Source organism: Trifolium pratense, linkage group LG1 (assembly GCF_020283565.1).
Source record: "Trifolium pratense cultivar HEN17-A07 linkage group LG1, ARS_RC_1.1, whole genome shotgun sequence".
Classification (NCBI taxonomy): Eukaryota; Viridiplantae; Streptophyta; class Magnoliopsida; order Fabales; family Fabaceae; genus Trifolium; species Trifolium pratense.
In genome coordinates, this window is record NC_060059.1 from 12,508,307 (window position 1) to 12,523,788 (window position 15,482).

General features: G+C 31.0%; 1 protein-coding gene across 1 annotated transcript; it reads left to right on the forward strand.

Moving 5' to 3' along the window:
• The first annotated feature begins 4,972 nt into the window (after nucleotides 1-4,972).
• LOC123889139 (solute carrier family 40 member 3, chloroplastic) lies at nucleotides 4,973-14,023 on the forward strand. Its single transcript, XM_045938392.1, has 13 exons — nucleotides 4,973-5,394; nucleotides 5,495-5,717; nucleotides 5,800-5,863; nucleotides 6,982-7,196; nucleotides 7,284-7,460; nucleotides 7,555-7,629; nucleotides 7,783-7,884; nucleotides 7,987-8,095; nucleotides 8,186-8,332; nucleotides 9,090-9,196; nucleotides 9,300-9,413; nucleotides 12,812-13,112; nucleotides 13,480-14,023. The coding sequence occupies exons 1-12, from the start codon at nucleotides 5,249-5,251 to the stop codon at nucleotides 13,103-13,105; spliced, it is 1,773 nt and encodes a 590-aa protein (XP_045794348.1). The 5' UTR covers nucleotides 4,973-5,248; the 3' UTR covers nucleotides 13,106-13,112; nucleotides 13,480-14,023.
• Nucleotides 14,024-15,482: the final 1,459 nt, after the last annotated feature.

Below are 15,482 nucleotides of genomic sequence, written 5' to 3' on the forward strand. Positions count from 1 at the left end.
ATCTTTTATTTATACTCCCTCTAATAATTAATAAATCTATAAAATATATATTAACATATTTGTCTCAAGGTAAAATAACATATAATATATTAAGATATTTGTCCGAAGGTATTGACTTAAGATCTGAGAGTGTGTTCCTCTTTAAAGTCGCAGTGGACTAATTTATCTTCTTAAAAAAAAAAATTGTCTCAAGCCGTTATTGAATTTCTTCAAAAACAAATCGTTTAGAAGAACTCGAGTTTGATTTTTGGATGAAATAATTTCTTAGCCATAATTTACTTAACTCGGACTGAAATCCAGATTATCGGGATCTCTTCCTTTACAAATTGGAAAATTAACACATAAAAAAATTCTAAGAAATTATGATGTAACTTAATGTTCTGTTTCACAAAAAATAGCTAATAATCGATAAGTCAATTTTATAACATATGAGCTTATAGTTTATTCTCTATAAGTTAATAGCAGATGACATAACTCACTGAATTTGTATTATTTGGTAAATTAATAATTGAACTAGTTTATTTATATGAAATGTCATAAAATATGTTTAGTTTTTTTTAAGTGAAAAAAAATGATAAGTTATAATTGACTTATCAAAATAAACTAACATAAATGAGGAAAAAAAAATATTACCAAAAAATCTATTACTGAAACTTCTTCCATTAAAAATTAGAGATTAATAAAAAAAAGTCAAATATAAGATGTTGAAAACATCTAAGGGAGTAGATTTGATTTATGGTTGTTATAGCCGGCATTTCTGATTGGCCCCATTAATGATTTGTTTCCATATTCAAAGTAATAATCAATGTCATAATTCCTTTTATCTTTCCTTTTTCCTTGTTTTATTTTGGGTCGAGGATCAATTGTTTAGGTTATTGTACTAAAGTCTTAGATTTCCCCCCTTTAATTGATCTACAGGCTTACATCCATCTATCATCGGAGGATTTAGTGGAATGTGTGCTTTTATGGGCGTGGCAGCAACATTCGTGTCTTCAACTCTGGTCAAGCAATTTGGCATTTTAAAGGTATCTTTAGCTTTTCATTTTTTCTAAAGTTCCACATAAGGAAGTATGAGAACTTATTATGCATAAATGAATGATTCCATTGAAAATACTCTCTCTTTTCCAGGCTGGGGCAGTTGGGTTGGTGTTTCAAGCTTTACTTCTCAGCATGGCTGTTGCTGTATATATGAGTGGATCAATATCACATCATTCCTTTTTGAAATAAGGCATATTAGAATATTACTGTTTTAAAAAAAAGAATATAAGGCATATTCCATTTTGTTATAAAATAATAATAATTACAATATAAAAAAATTACTATTTATTTTGTCAATAATTCACTATTATTTTATTAATAACAAAATGTTCTCAATATTCTTGCATTCTCCCATGAAAACAACTTTGCTTCTCGTGTTCCATATCTTTCTTTATGATCACATTCCTGAAAAATAGAAGAAGAGAGAATGATCAACAAAATTATAGAATAAAGAAGAAAAAGTTGAAGAAAATTATAAAGACAACAAATATGATTGATAAAAGAGAGAATAAATTAAAAATTCAAGTAATTCAAGTAAATAAATAACAATGAAAATAACTAAGAGAAATAACTAAAAGAAAATATTTGAAAAATTGTGAGTTGTAGTATTCACACAAAGATCATATATAGAGAGAGAAAAAAATGGAGATATGAATAATTTTGTCTTTAATATGAAATTAAAATTATTAATAACATATATGACCAATTAGTCAAAATAATAAATTACATGATTCATCAACAATCAACAATCAAAAACATTCATATATTATCACATCTTTTTCAAAAAAGAAAATTCCATGATTCTTTTTTTTTTTGGTCAAGCCATGATTCATTTTAAAAAAATATAAAATATTATTTTCACGTTTTTTCATTTTGTTTAAATCATTTCATCCACAAAAATAAATAAATAAATAAAAATTGGTTTTTAAAATTATTTGAAGTTAGTCAAAAAATAAAATATTTGAAGTTGAAATAATAATAAATGAATTATTTTTATTATTATTTTTAAATCGAATATTTTAATTAATTAGAATTATTTCATTATGAATTATTTCCTTTTTAAGTAGGCAATTTAATATAAGGCATATTTCATTCCTTTTTGAAATAAGGCATATTAGAATATTACTGTTTTAAAAAAAAGAATATAAGGCATATTCCATTTTATTATAAAATAATAATAATTACAATATAAAAAAAATTACTATTTATTTTGTCAATAATTCACTATTATTTTATTAATAACAAAATGTTCTCAATATTCTTGCATTCTCCCATGAAAACAACTTTGTTTCTCATGTTCCATATCTTTCTTTATGATCACATTCCTGAAAAATAGAAGAAGAGAGAATGATCAACAAAATTATAGAATAAAGAAGAAAAAGTTGAAGAAAATTATAAAGACAACAAATATGATTGATAAAAGAGAGAATAAATCAAAAATTCAAGTAATTCAAGTAAATAAATAACAATGAAAATAACTAAGAGAAATAACTAAAAGAAAAGATTTGAAAAATTGTGAGTTGTAGTATTCACACAAAGATCATATATATATAGAGAAAAAAATGGAGATATGAATAATTTTGTCTTTAATATGAAATTAAAATCATTAATAACAAATATGACCAATTAGTCAAAATAATAAATTACATAATTCATCAACAATCAAAAACATTCATATATTATCACATCTTTTTCAAAAAAGAAAATTCCATGATTCTTTTTTTTTTTTGGTCAAGCCATGTTTCATTTTAAAAAAATATAAAATATTATTTTCACGTTTTTTCATTTTGTTTAAATCATTTCATCCACAAAAACAAATAAATAAATAAATAAAAATTGGTTTTTAAAATTATTTGAAGTTAGTCAAAAAATAAAATATTTGAAGTTGAAATAATAATAAATGAAATATTTTTATTATTATTTTTAAATCGAATATTTTAATTAATTAGAATTATTTCATTATGAATTATTTCCTTTTTAAGTAGGCAATTTAATATAAGGCATATTATAGATATATGTATATCAACATTAAATGTGAGGAATGAGGTTGAATGAGGAGAGGAGAGAGAAAGGAAAATAAGTCTGGCTTATTACATATTATAGATTCCCTCCGTCCCAAAATAAATTATTTATTTTTTACTTTGTCTATTATTCATATGATATCATTTGACTGTATTTTTCTTCTAATATGTATATGTAAATATTAGCATATGAGATGTTTGATTTGTCTCGACGAGACGTTTGATTATCATATGAGATACTCTCTCTGGTCATTTTTATAAGAAACACTTTGAAAAAATTACACAGACCAAGAAAACACATTGTAAATGGTTATTTTCATTCTTAAAAATTTAATTTTTTTATGGTTTAACTACACATTTGGTCCCTTACGTTTATTTTAGGTTTCAATTTGGTCCCTTACGTTTAAAAAGTATGAATTTGGTCCCTTACGTTTATTTTAAGTTTCGAGTTAGTCCTTTCCGTTAGTTTTGTCACTAACACCGTTTGAATAGTACACGTGTCAGCGTGTCCAAGTGCCACGTGTCAGTCCACGTATGCAAATTGACTGCCACATGTGACAAAATTGACGGAAATGACCAACTTGAAACCTAAAATAAACGTAAGGGACCAAATTGATACTTTTTAAACGTAAGAGACCAAATTGAAACCTAAAATAAACGTAAGGGACCAAATGTATAGTTAAGTCTTTTTTTATATATATCTTTATTTAATTACTCTAACTTCAACTAACTTCCTTATTTTTAAATTCTCTTTCATAATAAATAAGTGTATAAGTGAAATTAAACATTTGAAAATTGGTCAAAATTTTTTATAAAAAAAACCAATTTTTTTCCCCAAAGTGTTCTTATAAAAAGGACCCGGGGGAGTATTTGATTTTGTTGATATAATTTTTAATAATAGACGATTTAAGATATTGATGATCAAAGTTGTGCATTGACAAACGTAAAAATGGTCAACTAAGTCATTTATTTTGGAACTGATGGAGTAATATTTTTTCCATTAAGAAGCAGGGTCAACCCTGAGCATATACCTGAGAGCCAACAACCTAGGGGGACTGTTTATAAGTGATACTTATTGAGAAGAGGTGCGTGCGTTGTTAGTAGTATAGTAAACAACTAGGGATGACAATTGGTAGGGTATGGGTAGGGTACTATAGTACCCATCCCCATACTCGCAGATTGAAAAAATACCCGTACCCATCCCCATACCCGCGTGGGTAACAACTTTTGCCCCCATCCCCATACCCTATGGGTACCTAGGTACCCATACCCGTACCCGTTACCCGCATTTTTACTAAAAATAAATTGATCAATTATAAAATATCATATAATTTTAATAGAATTAAAAAAATTTCAAAGATTTTAATATTGACTAATAAAAATTATAAACAAAATTATTACTAACTTTATGTTAAAGTTCATATTTATGTTAAATATTCTCATTATTTTTATATTATGTTATAAATAAACATTTTTATTAAAAATATGTAATAGTTTAGTAGAGTTGTATTGTTTTAAATTGATTTATATATATTATAATATAATAATATAAATAAAATAAATAAATATATATTATGCGGGTATGGGGCGGGGTGGGTACTAAGGTACCCGTACCCGCACCCATACCCGTTCATTTTTGCGGGTAATTACCCATACCCGTGCCCGTACCCAAAATGCGGGTTTTTACTCTACCCGTTGTGGATAATTTTTGCGAGTATCCTCTGAGTATGGGTCAAATTGCCATCCTAAGTAAACCCTTAATTCAAGTAGGTTAAACAACTAGTTATCTCATCTGAAAATATGTCCAAAATGATTTGTAAGGTAAGATTCAATTTAAATCCCTAGGATAGAACATCTCGTCCACGTGGCTCCACGTCAACATGGTGGAAGATTAAAGTTTCACTCAACTGGGAGCAAAAAAATGGCCACACACATCAATTGCACACTCCGCCGTTCACATACAAACCACCAATATCCATTCACACATTTTTCCACAGATAAGATAGATTTTCGACATTGTCACAAAAACCATTACTCTACGTTTCTTCTTCTATTTGCTCTGCTCTGCTCTGTAATGAACACATTTCTCCTCTTTGCTTATTGTTTTTTGAAGACTGCTGCATGAGTTTTACGAAACCTAATTGGTTCTCCTTCTTCAAGTTCCATAGCTTGAAGTTTCTTCGTCAACTATGGCTATTACTTCGCCCACCTTTAATCTCCATTTCACCAAATTCCACATTCCTATTCCCCTCCACCATCATCAACGTTCCTCTCAAATTCGATATCCACGGTTCAAACTCAATTATTACCCTTCTATCTCCTCTCACACTCACAGGTATTAGGTTTTCTATTTCACCATTTGCAAATTATTCAAATTTATTTATCATACTATTACTATTTACTAATGTTTTGTTTATGTGTTTATGTGATTATAGATTTGCTTGTATAAGTTCCAAATGTTCGATAACCAATACTGATATACAATTGGTGGATCATGTAAACATTACTAATGAGGATAAGACTGAAGGAACGTGTTCACTTGTTGTTGAACCTGAATGTCCTGTGCCAATTACACTCAATACTGAGATTCTGGAGAATGAGTCTTTGAATTTGCTTTCTGAAGCCACGTTTGTAGATACTCTCTTGACATCGTTACCTGTAGGTTGTTTTTTTTAATAGGTTTAGGTTTTATTAAGCATTTCCCGCATTGTTTCTTATCTTTTTATGGTTTGTTTTGTAGGTTTTGTCTGAAGAGGAACAACATGTCCTTGCAGCTACTCCGGCCCACCCTGCCGGATTATATGGTGGGATGTTTTTCAACATTTTTTATGAAACAATCAAAGTTAGTAATTAGTTGTTAATGTTAGTGTTAGTATTGTTTTGCGTTCACCGGTCCTTGAACCCTAGTAGTCCTTTAGCTCCTTTAACCCTTAGATCAAACCAGTTGAGCTACCCGTTCCCCGAGATGTTTTTCAACCTTAACAACTCCATCTGTAGCATACATGTTGTGTCAGTTAGTTCTATTACTCATTATTATGTTTAGTTCAATATAATTGAGTTTTCTTTTGGGGTAAAATAAATGTTCACCAAACTAACACAATGATAGAAACCAACTGATATAGAATAATGAAATAGGGAAAATCCATTTGATTGCAGAATGATATCGTAAAACTTCGAGGGTCTGCACCTCTCTAATGCCAAAATGGCCTCTTTCCATTCACAAGATACCATCTTTCTCAATCACCCCTGCTATTTATAGGAAACACTTATATGACAGTTATTTTCTATAAAAACTGTCTATTCTTATCTAACTGCAGACTGCAGTTCCATATTACAGTTATTTTCTATGAAAACTGCCAACTAATAATAAAAACTACTTACTAATAATAACTAATAAGGCCTGTTATTATTGCTATCCTAATTAAGGCCCATATCTAACACACAATTGCACTACACTTTTATTTCAGTAAATGTAACTTGTATAAAACTGTGTTCTTCTCGCTTTCCTTCAATTGGCCTTTTCTGCCAAACCCCCTAGATGATGCACTAGCTTGGCCCAAAATCCCCTTATTTACTTGTGGTATTTAAAGTATCTAAAACCCTATCCATTTCTCTGCGTGGAATCAACTGATATTGGCTTGGCTAGTTTGTGATTTCATATGCTGAGAATCTAACGTTGGTGTGGCTTCCTACTATGTTTTATTATTAAAATTCAAAAGTGCTTTCATTTGCCTAATGTGACATTACAATCCTACAGATGAAGTTTATAACTTGAGATGTGCCCAGCGGTGATTTGTTACAAAAGTTATCTTGTCCAATGATCTTATTACTTGCCTTTTTCCTTGTACATTAAATTGATGATTGTGACTTGTGAGTTTGAATCATCTGAGCTGCTCTTAACTTAAAGGTTATACGATTTCAGTTTTCTATTCTAGTTGCATTGTTGCAAATTTTGTGGAGCAGCTTTGGAATTTTGCTTGGCCTTCTGCCATTGCCTTGATTCATTCAAGCCTCTTGCCGGTTGCTGTGATGGGTTTCTTCACTAAAGTGGCTATAATTGTCGGTGGTCCCTTGATTGGAAAATTAATGGACCATTTGCCTAGAGTGCCTGCATATAACTACTTAACTGTCATTCAGGCAAGTTATCTAACGAGCTATGTAAAATCATGTTGGATGTTGCTCTTTTTCCTAAAAGTCTAAAACCAAACTTTTTTCCATTTTCAGGCAGCCACTCAGTTGCTATCTGCAGCTATGATTATCCATGCCCATTCTTTGCCTCCTACTTCAGTGTCTTCTTTGCTTCTGCATCCATGGTTTGTCATATTGGTTTCAGCTGGGGCTATTGAGAGGCTCTGTGGTGTCGCTTTAGGGGTCGCAAATGAGCGTGACTGGGTTGTGCTGGTAATTTGTCATTCAATGCTTCTTCTGTTCCCTTTGACATGTTATTTGTTATTTATAATATTTATTTATGATCCTCGGTGGATTATTTCTACAGCTGACAGGAGTTAATAGGCCAGTCGCACTTGCACAGGCAAATGCTGTTCTAAATCGAATTGATCTCTTATCCGAGGTATTTTATATATATACATTTGCACTAAGTTAATCAGCTGCCTTATATCCAGAGAATACTATCATTTATCCAGTTCAATGAAATATCATAGGAACTTTCTTATGAAGTATCAAGTGTAGTTCTGATTTTGAAACTCAAAATTTTCATTTTCAGATAGCTGGAGCATTGTTGTTTGGAGTCCTTCTTTCCAAATTTCATCCTGTGACGTGCTTAAAAGTTGCTTCTGGCTTAATGATAGGATTACTGCCTGTTACAGTAAGTTCTCTGTTTTTCTTCTTGTTCTATAACTTCCTTCAGTCAGAATTCATTCATAATATGAATTCGTTCTTATTTTCACACATCATTCTTAATATGCAGATTGTTTTAACATGTTTAACCAACAAGCTTTCTACTGGTGTTCTTGACCGGCCTAAACCATGTTGCAAATTATTCAATGAAGATTCTACACCAGATGCTGACAGTATAGGTACCAATTAGACCAATCTTTCTCTAGAGAATTATTATCTCGTTGTCTGGATATTGTAAATATGCTTACATCTATCTGCTGGAAAACCAGTGGTTAAAGGTCTGGAAGCCATCAAGTTGGGCTGGAAGGAGTATTTGGGTCAGCCAGTTCTTCCTGCTAGTATTGCGTGGGTGCTCCTCTACTTCAATATCGTTCTCACACCAGGCAGTTTGATGACAGCATTTTTAACACAACATGGTATGTGATAATTTCCTAAATGGCCCCTTTTTTTTAGGAAACTTCTTTCACTGCTATCAGATCATTTATTGCATAAAGATTGTAGTGAAGTACGACACAATTGGTTTCAAGAATTTCTGTCTGTCATAGTGACAATGAGGGGCTTTCATGTTTTTGATTTATTTTTAAGGGTGTTGTTAACATGTGCATATAGGGCACATGTTAAGGTATCTTAATATAGAAATTTAACATTTAATGATACAAAAATTTAATGCTTAAAAAGTTAAAATTTAATGCTTCAACATTTAATACTTTCTATTTTTGTTTCCTTAACATGTGCCTTTGGTGCACATGTTAACATTCTCCTATTTTTAATTGAATCTTTCATATAAATTAGCTAATTAATACATGTTCAATGCTCTTTTTTATTTCTTACTCATTTCAATGTTAATATCCATTATCTAGCACAAATGGCGTTTCCAAGTATTTTCAGTTGAGGTCCTCCTTGAAGTGATGACTTTTAAAGTTATTGTTAAACTGAATGCTATAACAAACAGTCAAAACGAGAGAAGGGTAAAGGGAGTAGATTTGATTTATGGTTGTTATAGCCGGCATTTCTGATTGGCCCCATTAATGATTTGTTTCCATATTCAAAGTAATAATCAATGTCATAATTCCTTTTATCTTTCCTTTTTCCTTGTTTTATTTTGGGTCGAGGATCAATTGTTTAGGTTATTGTACTAAAGTCTTAGATTTCCCCCCTTTAATTGATCTACAGGCTTACATCCATCTATCATCGGAGGATTTAGTGGAATGTGTGCTTTTATGGGCGTGGCAGCAACATTCGTGTCTTCAACTCTGGTCAAGCAATTTGGCATTTTAAAGGTATCTTTAGCTTTTCATTTTTTCTAAAGTTCCACATAAGGAAGTATGAGAACTTATTATGCATAAATGAATGATTCCATTGAAAATACTCTCTCTTTTCCAGGCTGGGGCAGTTGGGTTGGTGTTTCAAGCTTTACTTCTCAGCATGGCTGTTGCTGTATATATGAGTGGATCAATATCACATCAGAGTCCTCTTCTTATCTTCTTGTTTCTGATTGTAAGTCACTAAATAAGGTTTTCTCTTTATTACTTGGTATCTAATTATATAATTACAACAGCCTTAGTTATGGCTAGTAGGTCGAAATGATAGGTATAATTGATATCTGGATACTCCAAAGTTGCTAAAATATCAGTGTCGTATCCGAATCTAGTAATACTTCTATGTCATTTCTAGGGAGCATCCTCCAAAAAAAATTCCATCAAGAAATTGATGACAAATACATTTTAGATACAGCTTTGATTCATTTGGGGTACAGCTACTTGCCTTAAATCTTCTTGCTAATCCTTATTCCACATCATTTTGTGAGAGTAATTAGAATAGATACTCCTTTTGTCATTGTCTGAGTAGAAATAAATATGATTCAAAACGGCAGGGGAATTTCGTTTGTATGCACTGCAACCTCAAGGCTATGTGACAAGGAAACACAAGGTTGTCGGACATTAGTAGAGTAGAGATGTATGTTATATACTTGATGGTGGTGCTGGACTTCTTGAATGTGCAGGGCTGTCTATTGATGACCAAAATAAAAAACTATGCTTTTTATGTTAAATATTTTGGATTCACTTTAATTAATTAATGTATAATTAAATGTGTATAATATAAAATATAATTACTTGTCATATTATATTTATTTAAATAAATACTATTAGGCTTATGTTGAACGGGCCATGATGGGTTGGGCCGTTCTTTGGTCTGCCTATTGAGTGGTCCTGCCTCCGCTGATGAGTATAAATAATCTAACCATCCCATTAGGTTAGACACACTGAAAAACCTAAAATACGTAAAACTCATCAGAAGGTGGCAGAAGTATTCTCTCAACCTTTTCTCGATCTCAGTTAACATGTCAATGGATTCCACGGCTGTTCCAGGTACATGTTTACAACAATCAAATATTCTTATTAACAATCATGTTATGCTTCATATCTACATACAACATGTTAAATTATTATAAAATTCTTTCAATTGGTATCAGAGCTTCAGGAGATTCATTGGTAAGGGCAGCAGGTTTATTAATTCTTGAGACTAGATCAAAATCATGAAGGGCTAAGTAAAGATCCAAAGAATATTTCCAGTCCTCATAGTTAGTCCCATTGAGAGTTTTCACGGAGTTAGGAAAAGAGACTGTCAGGGAAGAATAAGGAATCATTAAGAAATTACGAATAAAAAGATTCCACGTGTATATACAGTCAAACTTGTTCATAATAAAACTGTCACATTATGACCTAAAATCATTTTCATGGTATGAATTCTGAGGAAATTCTGTTTCAGATTTTGTTAAACCCCAATTTTGACCCAGATTATTATTTTTTAATTATTTTGGGTTTTTCTATGCATGATATAAAATTATCCTATTCTTTTAAGCATAGATATTATCGATTCGAATAATTGTAACCTTGCCTATCGCAGGTGCAGTTGTTTGAATTATGTATGTTAATTGCGTAATTAAAATTATTTCGTAGCAATTAATTTATTTATATTAATAGTAATTATATCCTACCAATATGTTATTATTGATATAAATTCTAAATAAATAATTATTATAAGCCTCTGAAAAGTATACCCTATATATTATGACCTATAATGAATAATAACTATACCCTATAATGAATAAATAATTATTTACTAGTAATTATGACCTATATATTATGTTAATAATAACTATACCCTATCGGTATGTTATTATTAATGTAATTTTACACCTATATTTGTCAATTTTTAAATATCCTATCGATGTTGGAATTGATAATATGAGTTTTTCTTATTATTGTATTTATTTAAAGGTCATAATGTGACAGAGTTTTATTATGGACAAGTTTGACTGTATATACACGTGGAATCTTTTTATTCATAATTTCTTAATGATTCTTCCGTGAAAACTCTCAATGGGACTAACTATGAGGACTGGAAAGATTCTTTGGATCTATACTTAGCCCTTCATGATTTTGATTTAGCCTTAAGAATTAATAAACCTGCTGCCATTACCAATGAATCTACTGAAGCTCTGATACCAATTGAAAGAATTTTATAATAATTTAACATGTTGTAGATATGTAGCATAGCATGATTGTTAATAAGAATATTTGATTGCTGTACACATGTACCTGGAATAGGTTTTTCAGTGTGTCTAACCTAATGGGATGGTTAGATTATTTATACTCAGCGGAGGCAGGGACCCCTCAATAGGCAGACTAAAGAACGGCCTCGTTCAACATAAGCCTAATAGTATTTATTTAAATAAATATAATATGACAAGTAATTATATTTTATATTATACACATTTAATTAATTAAAGTGAATCCAAAATATTTAACATTTTATACTGCAAGGAATTATGTAGATGAAAATGATGTAATTAGTATTAGAAATGACTATTGGGCCTAACTCATCCTTACAAAACCGGCTTGTAAGGTGAGGATTGCCTCTTACTTATAAACTCTTGTCCAGGCCATCTCATCTCCGATGTGGGACTTCTTAACACACGCCCAACACTGTTGGGCTTGGTGCGTGGATATAAATGGTAGGTGGCCCAACGGATCTTGGAGAGGCTCTGATACCATGTCAGAATTGAGGGTTGGACATAACTCATCCTTACAAAGCCGGTTTTGTAAGGTTGAGTTAGACCCAATATAAAATCTAACAGATAGTAAGTAGGCAACTCAGTAGAGCCAGGACTTCTTTCAAATAGGACTAATGATGCTTCGTTTGACATTCGAACATGGTATTGAGAAAATATCGTAACTTTGCAGAATGTTTATAGGGGAAAGAATATATTTTGATATGGGCAAAGGAATGATGTTTCTATATATGCCTTTTTGTTAATTGTGATCATCGTCTACTGATATGGTTATATATTAATAGACAACAATCACATTCTTTTTACAAATATTGCGTGTTTATATGAAACATACCATTTTTTATAAGATTGCGTGAACATATCTAAGCCACGTCTCATCATACGCGTTGTGTATAAGTATCCAGACTTCATGAATAGGAATCGAATTCAGCTTGTACCAAATTCATTAATGACCTGTATGTTGATATGGATTGTTCAAGATAGTTCCAACGAGTGCTTTTTAAATACTGGTTAGATCCTTTTAAATTATTTCTTTTCAAATGCTATGTTCATTTGTTAGCAAACCTTAGCTTGTATTGGGTGGAAATTTTGTGGACCTCCATTGTTTTTCTAACTGGACATCTCTGCTGAAAAAAAGTTGAAACAGGTCATTGTAAATAAATATTTGTTAAACAAACAACAACTCTATACGAGGAAAGGACTTGGATGTCCCAAATTGCATTATGTATTCATTTTTGGAAACTCAAACTTGGACTTTGATGCCAAATTATATTCACATTAAATTTTTGTGAGTAATAAACTACTGTGCTTGTGTCTGCAGATTTTGTCACGGCTCGGACACATGTCATATGATGTTGTAGGGGCGCAAATTATCCAAACTGGAATCCCATCATCCAAAGCAAATCTCATTGGGACTACAGAAGTTGCTGTTGCAAGTTTGGCAGAGTCTTTAATGCTTGGTGTTGCAATAATCGCAAATGATCCTTCTCATTTTGGAGGTTTGGCAATCTTGTCTCTTCTGTCGGTGGTCGGCGCAGCATGCATGTTCTGTAGATGGTTGTCAAATCCAACAGACGAACAAAAAAGCCTTTTTGCTTATCATCCTCAGTTTTGATATTTATGTAAGTATCCCTTGTATTTATTGTTCCTTGTTTACTACCATATTTTTCTATCTAACCTTTCTCAATATAAATATGTAATAGAAAATGTCATTTTCTTGTGATCTTGAACTCTGATAACTATGCAAGCAGCTATTGTAATTGATTGTTCATTGTTTGCTAGCATATTTTCATGCGTGTCTTTTATTTTTCCTTCCGTAAGAGATTTAGTGTTCTGTTGGCAGATAACAGTCTTAGTAAAGTAGAAAATATCGATTTCTTCAAAAAATTGGTTGATGTAAACACAAATCCAGTCTGGACTTTTCATTGTGTTTTAATTCTCCCAACTGTTGTCTAATATTTTATTAACCTTTAACTTCTGTTTATGCAGTTGTTCCAATAGTTGTCTTTTGCAAAGACTGTTGGATGTGGACAAGAACCGAAATATTTTGGAAACACTTAGCATGGTGGGTGATCTATCCGCCTGATACAGGAGCCTGAGGCGTTATCTTCTTGTCTGAGGCATTTTCTACGGTTTTGCTTGTAATTCTGTAAATGTATAAGCCTTTATATTATATTAGTGCACATAATAATAAATCGAGTTAGTTAGGTGTCTAGGTCTACCATGCACAAACGTTCTGTAAAGCATTTATTGTTTTTAAAATTCTTTTCTAAGGTTTAGAAATGTCAACAGACTTGCTGCGGAATTGCAGTGATTCTGATAGGGTTTAGTAATTCATAAGGAAATCTCAAGTTCTCGCTATTATTTGGATTTGGGCAAAGCGTTCATTTTGAGCAAACAGGAGCAGTTATATGTATGATTTTGATTAAACAAATTGGTGGGTTGGAAACTTGAACTTGTGATCATATATGTATAGTAAATTGTGATCATATGTATTGATTAAACTTAAGAATAAATACACATTTAGTTATTTAAAGAACTTAATCACCTACTTATTGTTGTTCATTCATATTAGAGTTGCAGGGGAGATGCATACCTGATTTGGACATCAGTAACATATTATATGATCATAATTTGGATTATATTATAATGGAAATTGTTTATTTATCATGATTTGAGACTTTTTTGGAAGAAAGAAAAAACATACTGTAGCACATAGATCTGTTTTGGATTAAATTATTTTCAGATTGGTTTCTTGTTATAACTTATTGGCAAGATTTTTTAAATGAAAACCAAAATAACTTTAAAAAGACATGCACAGTGAAATTTGAATGTCTAACATTGTACACTTGATCCCACTTTTCACCATCATCTATAGTGTCTTATTTTCTAAGCAAACACACAACAGTGTTTTCCTAATAGCCTAGATTCTCCATGGAAGACATCTTTGCATAAAGTGTGAGAGTCTATATGGCAACTCCATTTGGTTATAATTTCACTTTTATATTAGTTGTCTCAATCAGAATTTTTTTACTATATATTTCTGTGTCTTTCTTTAGCTTTTCTTGGAAAAGTTAATAGTCCATGGTGCTTACAATTATTGAAGATGGTTGGTGCATTTATAGGGTTCACTGTTCACTTTTATTCTCCAAAACTTTCCCAGATTTTAATGAACATTGTTGGCATATACGTCTGGAAAATCCAAGGATGGGTTAAAGTTTAGAAAACATCTTCAGTGGAAACGTTTCAAAAAATACATCTAGTCCTTTTTAAGGAACTCATTCATTTTTTTTTGTAGTAATCAACTGACATGGAAAAAGGTCATGGTAAATGAGTTACAGTAAATGCTAACTTCTCGTCCCAAAATGAGCAACATTTTTGTAAAAATAATGTCTGTCTCAAAATAACTGACATTTTTAATTTTTAATCATTTTTTTTCCTAATTCTATCCTCTAATTAATACTACTTGCATTACTTCTAATACATATTTTCTGCTTTGTACTATTTATGGTAGTTTTTTTTTTTTGTATCTGTATATATAGTAGTTGTAAATACATCAATATTTGTTAAGGTTAAGTAAAATACTATTCCTTTTTTCATTTATACGGTTCTCTTAATATGTGTGATAGGTAACTGAATATCAGCAGCTGTAAAATTACAAGCTTCAGCTGATATTACTATTATAGATGTCGAGTATATAATTTGGATAATTTGACTCAGGGATCGAGGTAAGAATGAATCTTTGGGAGGATCGAGTTTAAAAGCATAATTTAGTAAAGAAAAAACTAAATTTCGAAAAACCATCGTATACAAGAAATTTTAAGATAAGATCTAAGTTAGTATATTGTGAATCTGCATTTTATTTTATGTAACACTTTTTTAAGTCAAACTTTTTGTACATGCTATTTTTACATTTATTGTATTTTTGGATTAAACCCGTGTATTTTTCCTTAAAAACTACAACCTTTTGCGTAAAAAAAAAAAGGTGAATT